This window comes from Puma concolor, chromosome B1 (assembly GCF_028749965.1).
Source record: "Puma concolor isolate L17-30 chromosome B1, mPumCon1.1.hap2, whole genome shotgun sequence".
NCBI classification, from domain to species: Eukaryota; Metazoa; Chordata; class Mammalia; order Carnivora; family Felidae; genus Puma; species Puma concolor.
The window spans coordinates 82807808-82829718 of record NC_141670.1 but is presented as its reverse complement, the minus strand read 5'-3'; the positions used below and the strand labels follow the sequence as shown (position 1 = coordinate 82829718).

Genomic DNA, 21911 nt, shown 5'->3' with positions numbered 1-21911 from the left:
CTTATTATGGATCTTTGATAAGAAATACAATTGCTGAGAAGTCTGTTTTGCTTGCTGTTTGCTACGAGCATTGTGAGGCCTTTCCTGAATGTAACCCACTGTGTAGTAGAATGGGTTGTAAACCTTCCTAAATGTAGTCTGATATGTAATGGAATGAGTGATTGTACATGAACTAACCGGCATTTCTCGCTTCTGTAAACCTGCTTGCTTAGCACATTCCTTACCTACCCCCTTCCCCCTTCCCCCTTTTTTCCTCCCGCCACAAGTAACGGACAAAGCCTTCCCGCCAAAGGACAGACAAAGGACGCCCAATCAGAGAACAACAAATGTCCTTACTTTAAAACCAACTAATCAGGCCCCTCATAATTTGAAACCTCCCCTGTGCTATTTGTCTCTGTCTATAAAAACGCTGTACCAACCCTGATTGAGGCCTCTTAGCGTCACCGGCAACGAGTGCGCAGAGGTCCAGGTTCGAACCTGCAATAAACGACCCTTGCCGCTTGGCTTTGACTTACGACTCTGGTGGACTTTTGTGGGAGGTTTCGGAACTTCAGGCATTACAACAGATGTGGAAAGAATTCAAGAATTGAGTTTCAGAAATATGGCAGATTATACATTAAAAATTCCTCCTGCTAGATTAGTTAGGGATGCTGAGAAGGATTACACCAGCTTTAAAAAATGCACAGCTAAACCGATATAAAAGACAAATATCCAGGTGTCAGGAATAATGAAGCAACTGAAACAGGGACTGGCAAATGAGTAGGCTACCTTGCCTTTGCCTTGATGATGGGTGGTGAGTAACAGTCACAAGCTAGGAATTTGGCTTTTAAGGGAATGCAAAGGACAGGAGATGGGAACTTGGCTATTGTAAGGAGGAGAATTGAAGTTAAAATCCCTGCATAAAACTAGAAGGGCTTAAAGTCTCAGAGGAAAAAAAAAAAAAAAAAATCTCCCAACCAGTAAAAGAACACCATAGACAATAGGGAAACTGGTTTATCTGTGCTTGGGCTCTAAGTGAGTTATTTTATATAAATCCCTTGAGAATGTATAAAATCTGGGCCTGCCCAACACAGAGAACTGAATTTATATCACATGTGGTCTACAAAGCCACAAGTCAAAAAATTACAAAGAACTAAGTCCTAAGCCAGAGATCTCCAATGAGTATACACAGAAGTAAACCCAAAACTATGCTAGAAGAACACTCTACCTTAAGCTGAACAAGAATTTTATAGATAAATTCATAATCCAAGATTTAAGACAAAAAAGAAAACAAAAAACAGTGGATTAAAACACCCAAGAAATGAACACAATAGAAATGTCTGATAGAGGGGCTCCTGGGTGGCTCTGTCAGGTGTCGAACTCTTGGTTTTGGCTCAGATCATGATCTCACAGTTCATGAGTTTGAGCCCCACATTGGAATCTGTGCTGACAGTGTGGAGTCTGCTTGGGATTCTCTCTCTCTCTCTCTCTCTCTCTCTGCCCCTCCCCCACTCATGCTCTCTTTCTCTCAAAATAAATTAAAAAAAAATCTGATCGAGACTACTAAATAATCATGACTAAAAGAATTATCATATATTTTAACTAATTAATCTAAAACTCCCTAAAATTCTAATTACTAATACAAAGCTGCATTTCTTAACATACACAAATGAAAAATGGATGAGTAGTCACTCAAGGAAAGATTAATAATTGTATTGGGGAGAAGATCAGGGCAAAACAAGAAATAGGAAATATTGAATTATTCGCCACTGAATTACTTTGGCACCATGTAAGAATATAAAATTGTAAATGCACTTAATAGGTAGTTACTGTAAGGCAATATGGCTTCCCCTTGGAAATGTGTAAATTGAGGCTTTTTCATCAAAAGTACCTGCAAAAGCATCGACATGAAGCAAACACCTACCTATATAGGATCTAGAGGATCTTCGTCTATACATCAAAGCAAACACAGTAGTTTGAAAGTTGGAAGAGGTAGTGGTGAAAAAAATGTTGTACTCATCTTTAAATTTTCTCTTTGGGGCACCTGGGTGGCTCAGTCAGTTAAGCATCCAACTTTGGCTCAGGTCATGATCTCACAGTTCGTGAGTTCAAGCTCTGCATCGGGCTGTGTGCTGACAGCTTGGGGCCTGGAGTCTGTTTTGGATTCTGTGTCTCCCCCGCTCTCTCTCTGCCCCTCCCTGGCTCTCACTGTCTCTCTCTCAAAAATAAATAAACATTAAAAAAATTTAAATTTTCTCTTATATTTAACTACTTGTAATGCTTTATAAATTAATAATCAACATATTCATCATTGTCTCCTTATCTGATTTATTATTGAGGCCCCATCTAATAGACACCTATATAAACATCCTAGAATGTTATCTGTATCTGTTTGTTGATTCCCTTTTACCTAAACCTCCTCCCAGACACATGAATTCATAGACAATGAATTTTGTCTATTTTATATTTCTAGTGATTTCCACTGCCATATTCCTATCTGGCCCCTCATCACATCTCACCTGGGTTTTTCATTTAGTCATCAAATATTTCATTGCAAGCTTACTATGTTTCAGGTACTGTTGTTCCAGATGTTGTTCCTGTTGTTTCAGGTAATGTTGTAGTAAAACTAAGATGTAGAAAACTAAGACGTTTTCAGAACCTATCTTCATTGCCTCCAGTGCTTCCTACTCCAGTTGAATCTTAATGCTTTAACCTTCTTAAAACACATATCACTCACCTACCTGCTCAAAACCTTCAAGGGTTTCCTGAAAGAAGATACAGGCCAAATGTTTTACTTTGACATTAAAAGGCCTCCAAAATCTGGCCCCAAACCACCTTTACTTAAAGTTTTCTCTCACTGCTCCCCAGACATTTACTTGCATTGGTTTGAGAAGCAATATCTTGTTATTGTTTTTTAAGTTATAATTATTTAAGTAATCTCTACACCCAACATAGGGCTCAAACTCAGAACCCTGAGATCAGGAGTCACATGCTTTTCCAACTGAACCAGCCAGGATCCCCAAGAAGCAGTATCTTTCAAATAAGCCATATAGATTTCTTCCTCCCGGAAATCCAAACTGAGTAAAAAACAAAACCCATTTTTATTCTATTTACAAAAAACAGATAAGGGATATAAATATATGAAATGTTGAAAGTAAAAGAAGGGAAAAAGATATAACATTCAACACTAATCAAAGGAAAACTGGTATAGCTTTATTAAATCAGAAGAGTAGATTCTATGGCAAAAAAATACTGCTAGAGACAAAGAAGTACACTTCATCATAAATGATTTGATTCATCAGAAAGATATAACAATTCTAAATGTGTATGTACTTAATAACATAGTTTCAATATATATAAAGAGAAAAATGACAGAATTATAATGAAAAGTAGATATCCACAATCATGTGGAAGATTTTCATAAATCTTTCTTTTTATTATTATTGCTATTATTTTAAATGTTTTATTTATTTTTGAGAGAGAGAGACAGAGAGACAGAGTGTGAGTGGGGGAAGAGCACTCGAGAGAGAGGGAGACACAGAATCCAAGGCAGGCTCCAGGCTCTGAGCTATTAGCACTGAGCCTGACACAGGGCTTGAACCCACAAACTGTGAGATCATGACCTGAGCTGAAGTAGGACGTTTAACTGACTGAGCCACCCAGGCACCCCCATACAACTTTCTTATTAACTGATAGAATGAACAGACAAAAAATTCAGTTGAATATAAAATATTATATAATTATATAAAATAATTAATAAACCTGATCTAATTAACATATATGGAGCACTGCAACCAAAAACTATAGAACACATACAATTTTTTTATGAAACACTAATAAAAATTACGCATATGCTGGGCTATTAAAGCAAGTTGCAACAAATTTCAAAATATGTTCTTTGACCAAAGAGCAATTATGCTAGAAATTAGTGATAAAAGATACACTGAAAATTCCCATTTATCTGGAAAGAAAATTATGAAATGTACTTCTAAATAACCCATGGCTCAAAGAGAAACTTTCTAATAGATATTAGAACATATTCTAACTGAATGACAGTAGATAATTATGTATTAAAACATGTAAGATCAACCAGAGCTGTACTTGGAGAGTAATTCACAGCTTGAAGTACATATTTTAGACAAGAAGAATGCTGAAAATCATTAATCTAAGTATTCATCTCAAAAACTTAGAAAAATAAGGGAAATTAAGCCCAAAGAAAACAGAAGAAAATAATAACAGAAAGTAATGAGATAGAATATGTGCACTAGAAAGGATAAATAAAGCCAAAAGTTGTTCATAGAAAATACTAACAGAATTGATAAATTTTTGCTGAGACTAATGATAAAGAAAAAACATATCACAAATAACCAATATCAGGAATGATGAGGGACCTAACAATACAAATCCTAGACATTATAAAGATAACCAAATGATATGAATAACTTCATGCCAATAAATTTGAAAATGTAGATAAAATGGATAAACTCCCAGAAGAATATAAATTACGAAAACTTACACAAGAGGAAGTACAAAGATCTGAATAGTTTTCCATCTATTTAGAATTAGAAGCCAAACCATAATTATGTCTTCACAATGAATGTTATAATTCATTTAAGGAATTATTCTAAGCTCACACAAACTCTTTCAGAAAACAAACAAACAAAAACTTTCTCATTTATTTTATGAAGCCAAAACATGACAAGGACAGCACAAAAAGGAATATTACAGGCTAATCTCACTTATGATGCAAAATCCCCTGATGCACATGAATGAAAAATTTCTAAACTAATTTTTACCAAATCAAGTTCAGTGATTCATAACAAAAGATAATGCCTATAGCCAAGTTGAATTTATTCCAGAAAGCAGGTTATTCAACATGTAAAATTCAACCAGTGTAATTCAACATAATAATAAAAAAGAATAAAATCATAGGGTTATTTCAACAGATACAAGAAAAGCATTTTATACACTCAGTATTCATTCATAATTTTAAAACAAACAAAAGATTTTGGTAAACTAGAAATAGAAGGGACTAGCATTAATTTTGTTAAGGGTTTCTTGAAAAAACCTAAGCATTCTCAAAAAAAAAATAAATAAATCCAAGAAAACATCATACAAAGTGATGAAATCTTAAAGCTTTCCCACTGGGATCAGAAACAAGGTAAGAGTGACTGCTCTCAATGTTCAATTTAATATCTCAGACTTCTATTTAATACATTACTGGAGGACATAACTAGTTTAATAAGGAAGAAAAATAAATTAAAAATATAAGGAAAGGAAAAAATAGGCATGACTTAAAGATGTAAAAAAATTAAAAGAATCTACAGAAAAGTTATTTTAATTAAGAGAGAAGTTAGGTGTGCCTGGGTGGCTCAGTCAGTTAAGCATCCGACTCGTGATATCTGCTCAGGTCATGATCTCGCAGTTGTGGGCTTGAGCCCAGCATAGGGTTCCATGCTGACAGAGAGGAGCCTGCTTGGGATTCTTTCTCTCCCTCCTCTTTGCCCCTCCCCCACTCCCCTGCTCATGCTCTCTCTCTCCCTCTCTCTCTCTCTCTCTCTCTCTCTCTCTCTCTGTGTCTCCCAAAATAAAATAAACATTAAAAAAAGTGAAGTTAGAAAGTTGCTAGTTATAAAGTAAATTTACAAAAATCAATCTTATTTCAATTTACCAAAACAAACTTCTTTTTAAGTATCATTTATAATGGCCTCAAAAATATCAAATTCCTAGGAATAAATCTATAAAAAAATATGTCTCTCAAGAAAACTATAAAACACTTTTGTAAGACATTAAACATACAGAATCTCATAAAGTCTCAAACATACAGAATCTTCTATAAATTAGAAGACTCAATATTATAAAAATGTTCTCAAATTAATCTATAGATTCAAAGCAATCCCAATAAAAATTCTATACAGATTGTGTGTGTGTGTAACCTGATAAGGTGAATATAAAATTAATATAGTAATGAAAAAGGCCAAGAATAGTTGAAACAGTTAAAAAAGAACAAGCTGGAAGAACTTGATCTATTTGATGTCAAACGTATTACAAATCAGCAGTAATAAAGACTGTGTTGTCTTGATATAAGAATAGACAAATTGAATAGAAGAGGCAGCTCAAAAACACACCACACACATATGGATACTCAATTTAACAAAAAGGTGCCACTGCAGAATGATGGGAAAAGATAGTCTTCAACAAAAAATTCCCTATCTATGTAGGGAAAGAAAAAATTTAATTCCTATCATATGAGGTAGATTACAGATCTAAATCTGCACAACAAAGCAACTAAAGCTTTTAGAAGATAATATAAGATTATGAATCTTCATGATGTTCAAATCAGAAAACATTTCTTAGCACAAAAAACCAGTAAACATCATGGAAAAGATAATAAATTGGTTTACATTCAAAATAACGGCAATTTCTATACCCTGCTATTGAAATGTGAATGGAAACATCTACTTTGGAAATGGATTTGGAATTATCTACAAAAAGTGAGCATATATATTCCCTTTGAGCCAGCTATGTGACTCCTACATACATATCTAAAAACAAAAAATGCACATGCAAAAGGAGTCAAAAGACAAGCACCAGAATTTCATACCAGCATTACTGTAATAGCCTGAAACTGAAAACTTCAATACCCAACAGTAGAATGGATAAATAAAGGCATATTTCTACAATAAAATACTACACATATAGCAGCAAAAATGAACAAACAATACCTACAAGCAGTAACATGGATATGTATTACAAATATCATGCTGAGTAAAAGAACACCAACACAAAAGACAATATATTTTACCTTTGTATATACATATGTACATAATGTACATTACATTAAACATAGGTGAAACTCAGCTGCACCATTTAACTCAGGGTAGAGGCTAATCTTGGAGAGGAGGAGAAAAAAGTGGTTGAGAGCAAACACAAAGAGAAGTTTCAGGGTACAAAGGTGTCCTAACGTTTGGCATGTACATGGGTGTCCACTTTAACCTAATTCATTGAGCTGGTGTTTGGTGCACCTCACTATATGTACATTATGCTTCACACACACACACACACACACACACAGGAAAAAAACTAAAAAAAAAAAAAAAAAAAAACAAGAAAAAAGGCTGACACAATATGCCAAAGATTATTGTAGATATGACGATCCTGGTGCTCATCTAATTCCTATAAAACCAAGTTGCTTTCTTCTAGCACACAAATAATAAAAATTTTCACATACAGAACATTTCCATTAAAATAGTATTTCCTGTTATTGTATTCAATAGCTACAGAGTATATGCAAAATGGTTACTATTATTGAAAACGAGAAACAGCTTACACCATATTGTTTCTTCATATCACTGGTGTAACTCATGCTTCATTTGACATATCTTTAAAAAGAATCATAGTATGAATAATACTGTTTCAAAGACTTGTTTGGTTTTAAAACAAGGCTTTCTTATTTTGAATCCAAAAGTAATTAGACATAAGACAAGCACAAATTGGACCCAAAGGAATCAAGTTGTGTTCCTACTAATGATGATTGTCTTTAAACACACAACATGCCACAGTCCAAGAACTCAAATATTTTTGTAATAGCCGCTTGAGAGCCTTATTTGGAGCTGTGTATGATTTCTGATGGTCTTGCTTACAAGCGTATTTTTCTAAGAATTCCATTTATCTAAATCTCTGGAATGGAAGGAGGGAGCCTGGAACAATGGATCCAAATTGGGCAGACATTTCTAGGATTCCACAAGCATCTAAGGAACATCCTTTGGAAAAATGCAGATTTTCACCCAACTTTTTACCCCAGGCAAACTTCTGATAACCTCCTCCATGGTCCGATGATTATAATTTGATAATTATATATGAAAAATATTAAATATTTTAATTTACATGAAATTGTTTCAAAAAGTAGAGTGTCTATTCCACAGTCTCCTTTACAATGTAAAATGGTAGTAGGTGTTAGGCTACCTATAATGCCTCTATTTTCCTCCAAAGTTTTAATATAGCATTAAATATAAGAATTAGGTAAGGGTATGGATATAAAACTATAGTTATAACAGGGTAAGATTAAACTTTTACTGCACCCTATCCTATCTATTTTCCATCCGATAGCTTAAAGATGTTACAGATTACTCAGGTTAGCACCCCACGGTACCACATGTAAATATAACCTCCTCACTCCACAAATGTGTAGTTTTCCATGCCTAAAGTGCCCTCCCATTTCACCTCTACTTAAATTTGCATATTGCTTTAGAACTAGCATGTAAATTTAGGAACACTTCTTTCTACCCCCAATGATTCCTAACTGGAAGGAAGCTCAATGTCTTTACTCTGAGCCTCTCTCCACCCTGTCACACCATCCCTGAGGAGGTAAACATCTGATTTGTAAATATATATTGAGAATACATGGCTCTGTTCCATCCTCTGTCTTCGAGGCAGCTTCCTGCCTCTTCAATGTGCAACCAGCAATGACATGAATCTTAGGGATTCATTATTAGAAATCCAAATTAGCTACAACTTGAAAATATATCCATCTGCCTTTCAGGAAAAAAGGTAATTATTTTGGCTTTCATCTTCACTAATGTGTTTCTCTACTTGTACAGAACCTAGGAAGGGGGCCTCTTCAGATAACCCTGCATACACGAGTATCTATGTCTTCCATAAGACCCCTTACTAACTACACTAGGCACTGGTGATATTTGCCCTTGTTAAAATAACATTTATTATGTTTCACTCAGTACTACTTTACACTGAGTAGGTATGAATGTCTCTGTGTGTCCCCAGTCATCGTCAGCTAGACTGTAAATTCTTTCTGAATAAGCAACATGTTTTCTTATTTGTATTCTACACTGTATTCAATAGTACATCTTGATTGCTTGAAAAAAGATGTAATATTTTTCTCCTGGTAACTATAACTAATACAATTAATCACAGCATTGTAAGTATCTTTTGTTTTTATTTGATAGGAATGAGCAATCAAGTATCCGTAATAATTAAAAAATGACACTGTGGATTATTTCGGTCTAAGTAAATCTTTATGAAATGCATGCTTTCCAGCCTTAGTATACATAAGCCAAACTACTCACCTTTCTTCATTGGCACCATGTTACTAACTTGACCAATTAGGTTATTAGAGATAGTCTAGAACAGGAACTTCTATTCAGTTGATCAAAATAGAGAAAGCTTACCCAAAGTGGCCTGAGAGAACAACACTGAAAAGAGACAAGTTTGGAGCTAGCAAAATAGTGCTTATCATAATATTCTAAAGAGGCAAGCCAGGACAGCAACAAGAATTAGCTATGGGCTACTAAGGGATTCAGACCTAGATCAGGAGTAACAACCACTTTTTGTTGAATACTGCTATTTGCCACACATTGTGCTAAGTGCTTACATTTATTATCTCTTAATCCTCTGATGCGTACTGCTATTATTTACAGTTTGCCGATGAGGGTGTCAAGGCTTCGAAAGATTATGTGTGACAGGTATCATTTACTGTCTACCTCATATCTATTCTCCCTTCTTCCTTGTGTAGAGAATGCTATTTGTATTTTTGTGTTTTTCAGGGAGATGATGTGTTTTGCCCCAGAAATAGTAGTTTGCCTAAGGCAACAATGACAATCCCACTCCCTGCCTTCTCAGACAAGCTTGCTTCTCTTTCAGGTAGAGACAGCCATGTGACCCAGTTCTGACCAACAAAACATAGGAAGCCCACTGGAGATTTCTGGGGATAAAGGAGGACTGATACAGCCAGTGCTATTCTTCTCCCTCTTCTCTCAAGTGTGATAGCTAGAACTATAGCAACTATCTTTTGGCCATGAGGATGACCTAAAAATTCTCAGAAAGCTGCTGTTATTAAGCTGCTGGACCAGTAAAGCAGACATAGATCTCCAGACTTTTTAATATACAAGAAATACAAAAACTTATTTAAGTCACTGTGGCAGGGATTTCTGTTATTCAATGTAATCCTGACACAGTGATTTTGTGAAAATGATGTATAAGAGGTAAAAATATGTTGATGCAAGATCTTACGAAAACAATGTATATTTATAACTTCATGCCTACTATATGTTGACAACTGTAATAATGCAAATCACTGCATTCCTTGCCTGATTCTTTGAGAGTTAGCCATATACACAATATAACATTCATATGTTAATATAGTACTGGCAGAATACATAAATGGTAAGAGGATTTAGAATAAAAGAATGATCAAAATACACAGAATTAAAATCAGATTAAGTAAAGGCATTCAAGGGAGTGATTTTTGAGCCAGTTTGCTTAGGAAAGTGGTATCTCTTGGAAGAGCAGTGACAGCATTCAAGGCCATTAGATGTGACATATAAAATAGTAAAAATGAGAATAAGGGAGTTGTATGCATAAAACAGATAAGCATATTTGCTGGGCTAGAGCAAAAAGTCTAAGAATAATGGAAAGAAGGTTGTAAAAGAGGCAGGGAAGATGTATGACCTTGAAGGGATGCCAGAGGACTTTGGGTTTATTTATATAGGTAAATTTATATAGGTAATGTGGAATTAGTATAGATTTTACAGAAAGCCATATGATGGAAAATTGTTTGGATAATTTTATCTTAGCATAAACTAAAGACCAATGGCCCAGCTGGGAGCTTCCTGCAATTGGCCTAGAATGATGTAAATGGAGTGAAACTAAAAAGTGATAATGTGGAGAAAGAATCTGCAGGACTTGGCGTTACTGAGTATGGGAAGATGAAGGAGAGGAATTAAAATTACACCCGAATGGCAGTTTAACATTGAAAATTTGAAGAAAAAAATGATGAATTTTATTCTAAACAGCCCTAGTGACTTAGAAAAAAATAAAATTTCTGAAGACCAGGTTACTTGCATCTCCTAATAATTACTGAATGCTACCTAAAAAAATAAGCACTGTTTTAAAATAGTGAAATTCCTTCTTTGTCTTCAGTAAACACCTGAGTGTGTTATAATTTAAGAGCTAGATAGGTAGCTTGTTACCATTCTTTTACTGAGGCTACCCTCTGTTTCATTTTGTTGCCATATCCATTTAACATGTGATTCTTACAAATTTTAACAGTTGAAAAACAAACAGCTGGCTGAACTCTCTGCTTCAGTGTTTTGGATACTTTGCTTCTTGGTAAGTGATCAGTATTTTGATACTGCTGTAGTAATAACAGGAAATGATCTGTTAAAATCTGGATCTCCAGCTATAGATGAATGCCAGGGTAAAGAGGAGAAGTAGTCTGAGAATAGTCTATAAAAACAGTTTGGGAAATTATTTCTAGGACCACAGGGAGAGAATCATAATTTACTCTTAACTTCGGAAAAGCAAATGCAAAGTAGAAGAATATCTTATGATGATCACTGAACTGTATCAGTGGAAAGCTTATAGCCACAAACACAGTAATTAAAACAATTGAGATGGTAAATGCTAGAGCTTCAACAATACACAAGGTGAAAAACCACTCCCTGATAAATTCACACAGAAAAACGTTTTGTAAGTAAAACACTTCTAAATTGGTCTAATTACAATCTTGTCTACGTGCACAAAGTAGTAAACTGGTTCTATTCACCAGAAAGGACAAGAGAAGACGAGCAGGGAACGGAATTAGCCACAGAATAAAGAGAGGGTATTTTCACCTAAGGAGTCACAGAAGTGAGGAAAGCACAACAATGTGGGCAAAAGAAGATAATCTTGGTTTAAAAGATGCACAACTGGGGTGACTCAGTTGGTTAAGCATCCGACTTCGGCTCAGGTCATGATCTCACGGTTTGTGGGTTCAAGCCCCACATTGGGCTCTGTGCTGACAGCCCAGACCCTGGAGCCTGCTTTGGATTCTGTGTCTTCCTCTCTGCGCCTCCCCTGCTCAGGCGCTGAGTCTCTCTCTCAAAAAAATAAACATTAAAAAAATTTTTAAAAGATGCACAACATAAGTGTGTCCACATATAATTACAACTAAAGTATTTTCTCTAATGCTTTAATGTAACATATTTTATAAGTTTTATCAGTTTTAAAAGGTAATTGACGAAACAAACCAGTAACCAACAATTTAACTAAAAATACGATAAGCCAACATTTTATGGAGAATTTTAGAGCAATAACAATTTTCTAAAACACTAGAAATTTTATATTCATAAAAATTTATACTGTGCTGTTTAATCTAGTGTATTAAGTAATGTACTAAATTAGTAGTCATAATGGCTAAAAGAACAGAAGGCATGGTAACTAAAATTACTTTCCAAGATTGTCAGTATTTTAATTGCTGGAAACTTTCAAACAAGAGGAAATGTACAAAACATCACTTGATTCTGAATACACAAATCATCTGTTTCAAATTAATCATTACTCATAAAAACAATGACAGTCTGGATACAAGAACAGACTTGAGAAGTAAATAACTAGATGATATTACAGTCTTTCTTTTAAAATCCCACTTCTCTAACAAATGTCTTCTTTCCTTCACCTCTTTCTGAATGGAAAGTCAACTTTCCTCTCCTTTACACTACTCTCCACCAATTAGAGATCTTATCACTTTAATTTCTGATTTTGCTAATTAGAGGCCTATTATTTCCCCCCTAATAGACTATAAACAACTGGAAAGCAAGGTCTGTATCAGATTTATCTTGGTTTCCTTATCACATCTAAGTCAACAACCAATATCTATTAGTCTTTTTTGAGTTGTATATTTATTAGTGTTCAATGAACTGCTGTATTTTAAAATTCCATAGTTTGATACAGAGAAAAGTTTCTTATGACAGTATTTCTCCAGTTAATAAACTGATTTTGAAGTTACATTACATTTGGATTACATGTGAATTCTTTAAGATGTTTGTTTGTTTGTTTATTTTAGAGAGAAAGAGAGAGACAGAAACAGAGAGAGGAGGAAACAGAGAATCCCAAGCAGGCTCCACACTATCAGTGCACAGCCCAGTGCAGGACTTGAACTCACAAACCATTGACATCATGATCTGAGCTGAGGTCAACAGTCAAATGCTTAACCGACTGAACCACCCAGGCACGACCACAGATCACATGTGAAATTTAAAAATTTAAATCTTAGGGGCACCTGGCTGGTTCAGTCAACAGAGCATGCATTTCTGATCTCAGGGTCATTGAATTCAAGCCCCATGTTGGGGGTAGAGTGTGTTTATTAAAAATTTAAATCTTATTAACTGCACAGTTTGTCCAACACTCAAAAACATACACTGATTATGAATGAATCAGTGAATTCATTTGCTGTCACTGTTTTATTAACTGTTAAAATAGTTCTTCAATCTTAGTTTTTTATTCTCAAATCCTATACAGTAAGACATGGAACTACTTCAAACCTAGCATCTTTGAATGATTACTATGTGAAACAGGTAGAGTAAGCTATTTTAAAATCAGCTTTATTGAGGTATAATTGACATGCAATAAACTGCACATATTTGAAGTATATAATTTGATAAATGTTGGTATATGTATATACCTGTGAAATCAGTCACAGACTAATGAACATCTGTATCATTTCCCCCAAACAGTTCATCCCTCCTTACTTCTCCCCTCTCCCCATCCCACACAACCAGGGATCTGTTTTCTATTGATTTGTTTGTTATTTTCTAGAATTAAAAAAAAAAAAAAAGGCATCAAACAGTATGTACTCTCTTTTGTATGGCTTCTTTCTCTTTGCATAATTATGACCAAAATTTATCCATGTTGTTGCATGTATTGTTCATTTGTATTACTGAGCAGTGTTCTATTATATGGATATACCACTATTTGTTCATATATTCTGCTACTGACCAACATTTGGGTTGTTTCCAGTTTTCAGGTATGAAAATTAAGCTATGAATATTCCTTGTATAGATATATGCTTTCTTTTCTGTTGGGTAAATATCAGGGAGGAAGTAACTGGGTCACACAATAGGTGTATGTTTAAGTTGTTAAAAAAATCACTACACTGTTTTCCAAAGTGGTTAGACATCAGTTTCATCTTCACCATCAGTGTGAGGTTTGGTTCCTCCACATCTTTGTCAACCCTTGCAATCATCTTTTTAATTGTAGCCATTCTAGCAGCTGTGAAATGATATCTCATCGTGCCTTTACTTTGCATTTCACTGATGTTGAGTGAAGCTGAGCATCTTTTCACATGCTCATTGGCCAGTCCTATGTCCTCCTTGGTAAAGTGACTATTCAAATTTTTTGCTTACTTTATTGGATTGTTTGTGTTCTTACTGTTGAGTTGTAAAAATTCTTTATATATTCTAAATACAAATCCTTTGTCAAGTATATAATATGCATTTTTAAAAAAGAAATGCAACTACTTTAGATAATTATTCTTTGTCAATATAATACATGGTCTGTCTGTATTTTAAATAACCCATATAAAAAGGGAAGTATTATTTCCATTATCCTCAGCTACCAAGTTTCCCCATGCCTAAGAAAGGTGGTCACCCAGCTGGCATATAAAAAAGAGAATAAAAGTAGAAATAGAAAACATACGGATTTTCTCAACATTCTTCTCAATCCCTCCTGATTTTAGGAGCCTTATAGCAAACTATTAGTAGTAAGAGATAACAGAGGGGATCATGTAAATGATAATTAGTCTTCTTCCTTTTTCTTTTAAGCAAAATTTTAATAAGCATTTAGCAAGTAATAACATTATTATTAATAAGCCCTCCTGTATTTTTTATTAAATGTCTCTATCTCTTATACTAAGACCCTGTTGTTTACATGAATGTTTTCCTTATCAGACTAAAGCACAAGATTCAATACAGTACCTAGTAAATATTGTTATTATTTCTTTGATTCCCTCCTTTTCTTTTAATTCCTATCCATGTGTTTTCCTCTCTTCTTCCATTTCTAGCATCCCCCAACTATATTCAGATTAATTTGCTGATCCCAAATGAGTCGTGGTTATAGACTTTTTGGTGACCCTATAGATCACCGACCATGCTTCTTACTTCAAAGAAACAAAATGAAAATGACAATAAAACTCTTTGTGGAACTCACTGAAAGAACATCAGATATTCTCCCGAGTGAAAAAGTGACACCTTTTTTTTTTTATAGTAGCCATGCAAATTAGTACTCCTTGCCAGAATAAAGCATACACATAATTATTTTTTAAACTTTACTATTTAATGGATTAAAGACCTAAACATGAGACCTGAAACCATAAAACTCTTAAAAGAAAACACAGGCAGTAATCTGTGGGACATAGGCCTTAGCAACATATTTATGGATTTGTTTCCTCAGGCAAGGGAAACAAAAGCAAAAATAAAATATTGGGAGTACAACAAAATAAAAAGCTTTTGCATAGAGAAAGAAACCATCAATAAAACAAAAAGGCAATCTACTGAATAGAAGGTATTTGCAAATGATACATCCAATAAGGGGTTAATATCCAGAATATATAAAGAACTTCCACAATTCAACAGGAAAAAAAATCTGATTAAAAAATAGGCAAAAGAGATACATGAAAAGATGGTCACTAATCATCTGGGAAATGTTAGTCAAAATCACAATGACTTATCACTTCACACTATTATCAGAATGGCTATTATCAAAAAGACAAGAAATAACAAGTGTTGGTGAGGATGTGGACAAAAGAGAACCTTATAGATTGTTGGTGGGAATGTAAATTGATGCAACCACTGTAGAAAACAATATGGAGGATCCTCAAAAAATTCAAAATAAAAATATCATATGATTCAGCAACTCCACTGTTGGGTATTTACCCAAAGAAAACAAAAACACTAAATCAGAAAGATATATGCACCTCTATGTTTATTGCTGCATTATTTACAATAGCCAAGATATGGGAGCAACCCAAGTGTCCATCAGTAGATGAAAAGGTAAAGAAGATGTACTATATAAATACATACACAATGGAATATTACTCAGCCACAAAAAAGAATGAGATCTTGCCATTTACAACATGGAGGGACTTAGAGGCTCTAATGCTAAGTGAAGGAAGTCAAATAGAGAAAGGCAAATACCATCTGATTTCACTTATATGCGTAGTCTAAAAAATAAAACAAACTCTTAGATATAGAGAATTGGTGGTTGCTATGGGGGAGGGGATAAGGAGGATGGGTAAAATAGGTGAAGGGGATTAAGAGGCACAGACTTTCAGTTCTAAAATAAATAAGTCATGGAGATGAAAGGTACAGCATAGAAAATATAATCAATAATACTGCAACAACTTTGTATAGTGACAGATGGTAACTATACTTATTGTGGTGAGCATTGCATAATGTATAGAATTGTCAAATCACTGTTATACACCCTGAAACAAATAGAACACTATATGTTAAGTATACTTCAAGTAAAAAAAAAAAGATCTAAAACTTTACTATTCAAGACTTCAGTCTACCAAGCAATGCAAGAACCACCCAGGAACCTTTCCTAAACATAAGAGCCAATCTGGGTAAGTTCTGTGGCTAAATAACCATCCTCCTAAAAAGTAGTAGATATAGGGGGAAAAAAAGAAAAACCATACAGAATCAAATCTATTCATTTTAAACCATGGAAAGAAAACATATTTAAGCTCCTTTAAAATATTTTCATATACAAAGAACAATTTTATACATTTTAAAAATTTTTATGAGACATATTATCATCCCTCAGAGAATGCTTCTGTGTCAGACACAAATTTAAAAAAAAAAAAACATCTACTATAAGCAGCACTAGCATTAGAATAAATAGCAGATGATACTGGCAATCGCTGACACAATATCGGGATACAGAGAACCCTGGGATTAAAAGTATTTCATGGAAGTAATTATGATACATTTAACTATATTCCCCAAATCAGAATGGTTCTCATCAGATATCTAATGCTAAGCCTATTTTGACACTATTTTTTAAAAGGCCCAGTATTAAAAGAATAAGCTTCCTCTAGAGAGAGGGGGAAAAAAAGAATAATTTTGGCCTATTAATTGATAGAACATAGTACTGTTCCCAAACATGCAATAAATCATTACTTTAACACATGACCACTATATGAAATAATAACTTGGTTATTAAAAATGGCGTATCTCTTAAAATACTCAGTTCAATTGTTTTTCTTTTGATATAATGAAAAATTTAATGAGGGGCTTCAAATACTTTTTTAATAATGTAAAATATGTGAGCTTTATTATATGTTAAAGAAAATAAAAATACTATGACCCAAAATTTATTTGTTAAAGTTACAATAAAATACTCTTCAATGCATACAAAATTGCAAAATAACTGATGTTTTTTTCAATAAAGATTCCAGATATAATATTTACTGACAAGATAAAACAAAGGTACGTTTAATGACTTTTGTTCTGTGTTAAGGTCACCTTATTGAACGATACATCATGAAATCAATAGTTGTACATCTAGGAAATTTGCCAATGGAGCTCTCTTCCACTGGTGTGTATATTTTAATTTGTCTCATGTGGGTGTCTCTTCCATTTTGGTGATTGGCTAGAACAGCAATCTGTATCATGAATGTGCGAGTGGGCTTCTTATGATTATCAGTTAAGGGAACGTGAATCCAGCCACTTGGTTCCACCAATTCAAGTTGCTGCCAAGAAAACAAAAGTGGGATTATGTTTTCACCCGATGAACATAATTTATTACAATGAACACATTCTAAAGTTGACTTATAATTAACATTTTGCTCACTGAGAGAATGACAGTATGATAACAACCATTACTAGTTATTTGGCACTTTTACACCATGGTCCATTTTTACACTTGCTAATAAGCACTCTACATGTACCATCTTAGTAGACAAAATAAAAACAGATATATGCAGTCTTAGGGTTTATAGAAATCTGTATAACATACAAGTTTAGAATTAGACATGTACAAACGTATACAGCCAATGGAAGACCATGTTGATATAAGTAGGAAAAGAATCTAACATTATGCTTCAAGTATATTTTATTTCAAGGACCATACCTAATATACACAAACACATTCAGATTCTACATAAATTACAAGAATAACAAAAGAAAATCAATCCTTAAAAAGCCATCAGACAAAGCTTTTTTTCCTTGAAAAATAGTAAGTGATTTATGTAGCCTGGATGATATTCTAAACCTAAAATCTAGATTTTTAATATAAAATGCTAGATAAAAATTTTTAATTCTTAATAAGAAATGCCAGGCAAGTTTGTTTTTAATTCTTAATTTTATTTTAATCAAGAGTCCGAACTATCCTTCCTTAACAAGGGAAAGAAAATCCTAAGTCAAAAGATAAACCTAAATTTCTAAAATTTTTGCTAAAGTTATGAAATAGTTTTTAAAACATACTGATTTCTAAATTATCTTAATTATTGAACACATATAAACTATATATATCACAGACAATACAGGCTTATCTTATCAACGCAGCCAAATAGAGGTGTCAGAGAATCTAAATGTGGATTCCATGAGTGACTCTAGCAAAACAATTAAGTGAAAACACCACTGTATCTTCTTTCCTTCCCTTTTTCCCTTCTTCCCTTCTTTCTTTCATGCGTTCTCATTTTTCTCTTCTTCCCCTCCCTTCCTCCCTCCAGCCCTTTCCTTCCTTCCCTCTTTCCCTCCTTCCTTCTTTCATTCATTTTTTTTTATGGAGGAGAAGGGTGGGTAGAAAAAAGTAAAGATGGGACAAGAGAAAGAGAACAGGAATCTTTAAAAAGTCGCTATTTTTAAGACTGAATAATTTCCTCTTTTTAACCATAGAACATAAGAATGAATAAATCTCTACTCCTTGTGGTATTTTCAGTGTTTTGTTTTGTTTTTTATAAACTTCCATTAGCACTAACTTAAAATGAAAGAATCAGACCAGATATATCTGGTTTCCATCACTAACCTTTTATTCATTCAGGTAACAAAATAGTTACTGAGTAGTTAAAATGTTCAAGGTATTTTTCTAAGTAAAGTTAAGTATAACATGAATAAGGCCTTGTTCCTAACCTTAAAAAAAAGCTCAAAGCCAGAGGCGCCTGGGTGGCTAAGTTGGCTGAATGTCCAATTCTTGAGTTCAGCTCAGATAATGAACTCAAGGTCATAGGACTGAGCTCCATGTCAGGCTCCCTGCTCAGTGTGGAGCCTGCTTGGGATATTCTCTCTCTCTCTCTCCCTCTCTCTCTCTCTCTCTCTCTCTCCCCCCCCCCCCCCGCCCTTCTCCCCTGCTTGTGCTCTGTCTCTCCCTCTCTCAAAAAAATAAATTAAAAAAAAAAAAAGCTCTGAGGCAGACAAACAACCTCTCTGACTTCAATCAGTTTCTTCAAGTATATATATTTTTAATGTTTATTTATTTTTGAAGCAGGCTCCAGGCTCCACGCTGTTAGCACAGAGCCTGACACAGGGCTCAAACCCACAAATGCGAGATTATGACCTGAGCCAAAGCTAGACGCTCAACTGACTGAGTCACCCAGGCGCCCCAGTTTCTTCAAGTATAAAATAAAAGGATTGGACAAGTTATCATCTCCAGTGTCCCTTCCAGGTCTGATATTTAATAATTCTAAATAAAAGAAGAAAGATATGGAGGCAGAACAATGGGCTCCCAAAGATATCCATGTCCTTCTTCAAAACCTGGGGTTATTTTAACTTACATGGAAAACAGGGCTTTGTAGATGTGATTAAGTTAAAGATTCTGAGATGACAAAATTATCCTGGATTTCCTGGGTGGGCCTAATGTAATCACAAGATTCCTTGTAAGAGGAAGACAGTACAGCCAGAGAAGGAGATGTGATGGTAGAAGCAAAGGTTAGAGTGATGGGACCATAAGCCAAGGAAAGTAGGTAGCCTCTAGAAGCTGGAAAAGGCAAGGAATGGTTCTCCCTAGAAATCCCTAGGAAAGTAGGCCTCTTGCTGACACCCTGATTTTAATCTGTAAGACCCATTTTGGACTTATGTCCTCTAGAACTGTAAAATAACTAATTTGTGTTGCTTTAAACTACTACATATGTGATGATTTGTTATAGTAGGTAAAGGAAACTATTATAACAGATATTTGTGGGAGTACAGGGAAGGGAGAAAGCACATCTGGTAGGAAGAATCCATTCTCAAGGTAAATGTACTATAATGAACCTCAACAATGAACAAAATGTAAAACTAAGATTCTACGTTTATTTATTTTTGGGACAGAGAGAGACAGAGCATGAACGGGCGAGGGGCAGAGAGAGAGGGAGACACAGAATCGGAAACAGGCTCCAGGCTCTGAGCCATCAGCCCAGAGCCCGACGCGGGGCTCGAACTCACGGATCGTGAGATCGTGACCTGGTTGAAGTCGGATGCTTAACCGACTGCACCACCCAAGCGCCCCTAAAACTAAGATTCTAAATTCAACTCCTTACTAGTAGAATGTTTTTGACAAATTTAACCATTATTTCTGATAGACTCAATGTTATTTTCTTAGCATATCTTTTTTTTTTTTTAATTTTTTTTTCAACGTTTATTTATTTTTGGGACAGAGAGAGACAGAGCATGAACAGGGGAGGGGCAGAGAGAGAGGGAGACACAGAATTGGAAACAGGCTCCATGCTCTGAGCCATCAGCCCAGAGCCCGACGCGGGGCTCGAACTCCCGGACCGCGAGATCGTGACCTGGCTGAAGTCGGACGCTCAACCGACTGCGCCACCCAGGCGCCCCATTTTCTTAGCATATCTTAAATGCTTCGGTGTGCTGAAAGTTATATTAAGATTTTATAGCATAAATGCTTTTTGGCATGATATGCACAGCATTATAAATGTAATAAATTATTCAATAAATACTATTAACATTGCTTCAGAACATATCATAAGGCTTACTGATCTCTATTACTAAAACTACATTACAAAGTACATACAGATGTTAACATCTTTCAAATGGTTTCATAATTAACTATATTGCCCAGAAGTCATAAATTTCAATTCATGTGTCTACTGCAGTTCTACTGTGGGCAGTTTAGAATTCTCAGAGTCATCTCTAGAAAGTTCTTATTCTGATATTGTCATACCTTAGATTACTTCATAGATGCAAAAAACTCAAGTACATTAACTAATTGGCATTTAAATAAAAACTTTTTAAAAACCCGTAACAATATACAGTATATATAATTCTTATGTTTTTATAAATGTTTGGTTAACAGATGAATATACTTTAAGCAAAAATTATAATATTTTTATATTTTAATCAGAAAATCAATGAAAGGTAAAAATTTGCCAATTTAGCTTTCTTTTTTCTCCATTTCTGGTTTACCTCAATAAATGAAAATTTCATCACCATTACTATACAAATTTTTCTATATTTCTCCTTGTTCTTTCTTCCTACCATCTCCCTTTTTGGCTCTTTTCTCTATATATTCACTCAACATTTTTTTATTGGCCTATTACACACCAAAAATACCATTATTAGCTGTACATGTAGGGTAGGGGCTGGCAAATTTTTGCTGTAAAGGACCCAAAAGTAAACACTTTAAGTGTGGCCATATCATGACTGGTCAGTCTATCTTTGCAGAGTGAAAACAGTTACAGGTATTATGAAAGTGAATGAGTGTGCCTATGTTCCAACACAACTTTATTTACAAAAACAAGCCACTGGCCAGAGTTGGCCCTGGATTACAGTTTGCTGACCCCTGACATAGGGAGTAGTTACTGATGGAATTTACCCTCAGAAAGGTAATATAACTTCATAAAATAGAAAATAACTTGTATGCCCCCTGACTCAGCCTGGAGTCAGGGGGCATACAAGTTATTTTAAGAGAGAATTCACTAAGTAGGAATCAAGTTGTTAACTAGAGAAGTGAAGAGGCCAAGAGAACTAAGGTATCATGGAGGGAACAAGTACAAGAAGTGAAATTCTAAGGTTGGGGGAAGAAAAGAAAAGAGACTGAGATTATCAAAACGGGGAAGTTCAGAAAAGGAGTCCTGTGGATTTGAAACTCCGATCCCTGAGGAGGGAGCTGTTTGGCTGGTGTTTGTGCCCCTGGAGGAAGAGCCCTATGGGGCTGGCGTAGGG

At 34.7% G+C, this 21911-nt stretch overlaps 1 protein-coding gene across 3 annotated transcripts in view; it reads right to left on the bottom strand.

The window, feature by feature from the left end:
* Window positions 1–15715: 15715 nt before the first annotated feature.
* ANAPC10 (anaphase promoting complex subunit 10) overlaps window positions 15716–21911 on the bottom strand; it is a 115488-nt gene continuing 109292 nt past the window's right edge. For all 3 annotated transcript variants that reach the window (XM_025921716.2, XM_086704160.1, XM_086704159.1), the window contains one exon: window positions 15716–17503. In XM_025921716.2, coding sequence (XP_025777501.1) covers window positions 17273–17503 — 231 coding nt within the window. In that variant the 3' untranslated portion in view covers window positions 15716–17272. The remainder of the gene's footprint in view (window positions 17504–21911) is intronic.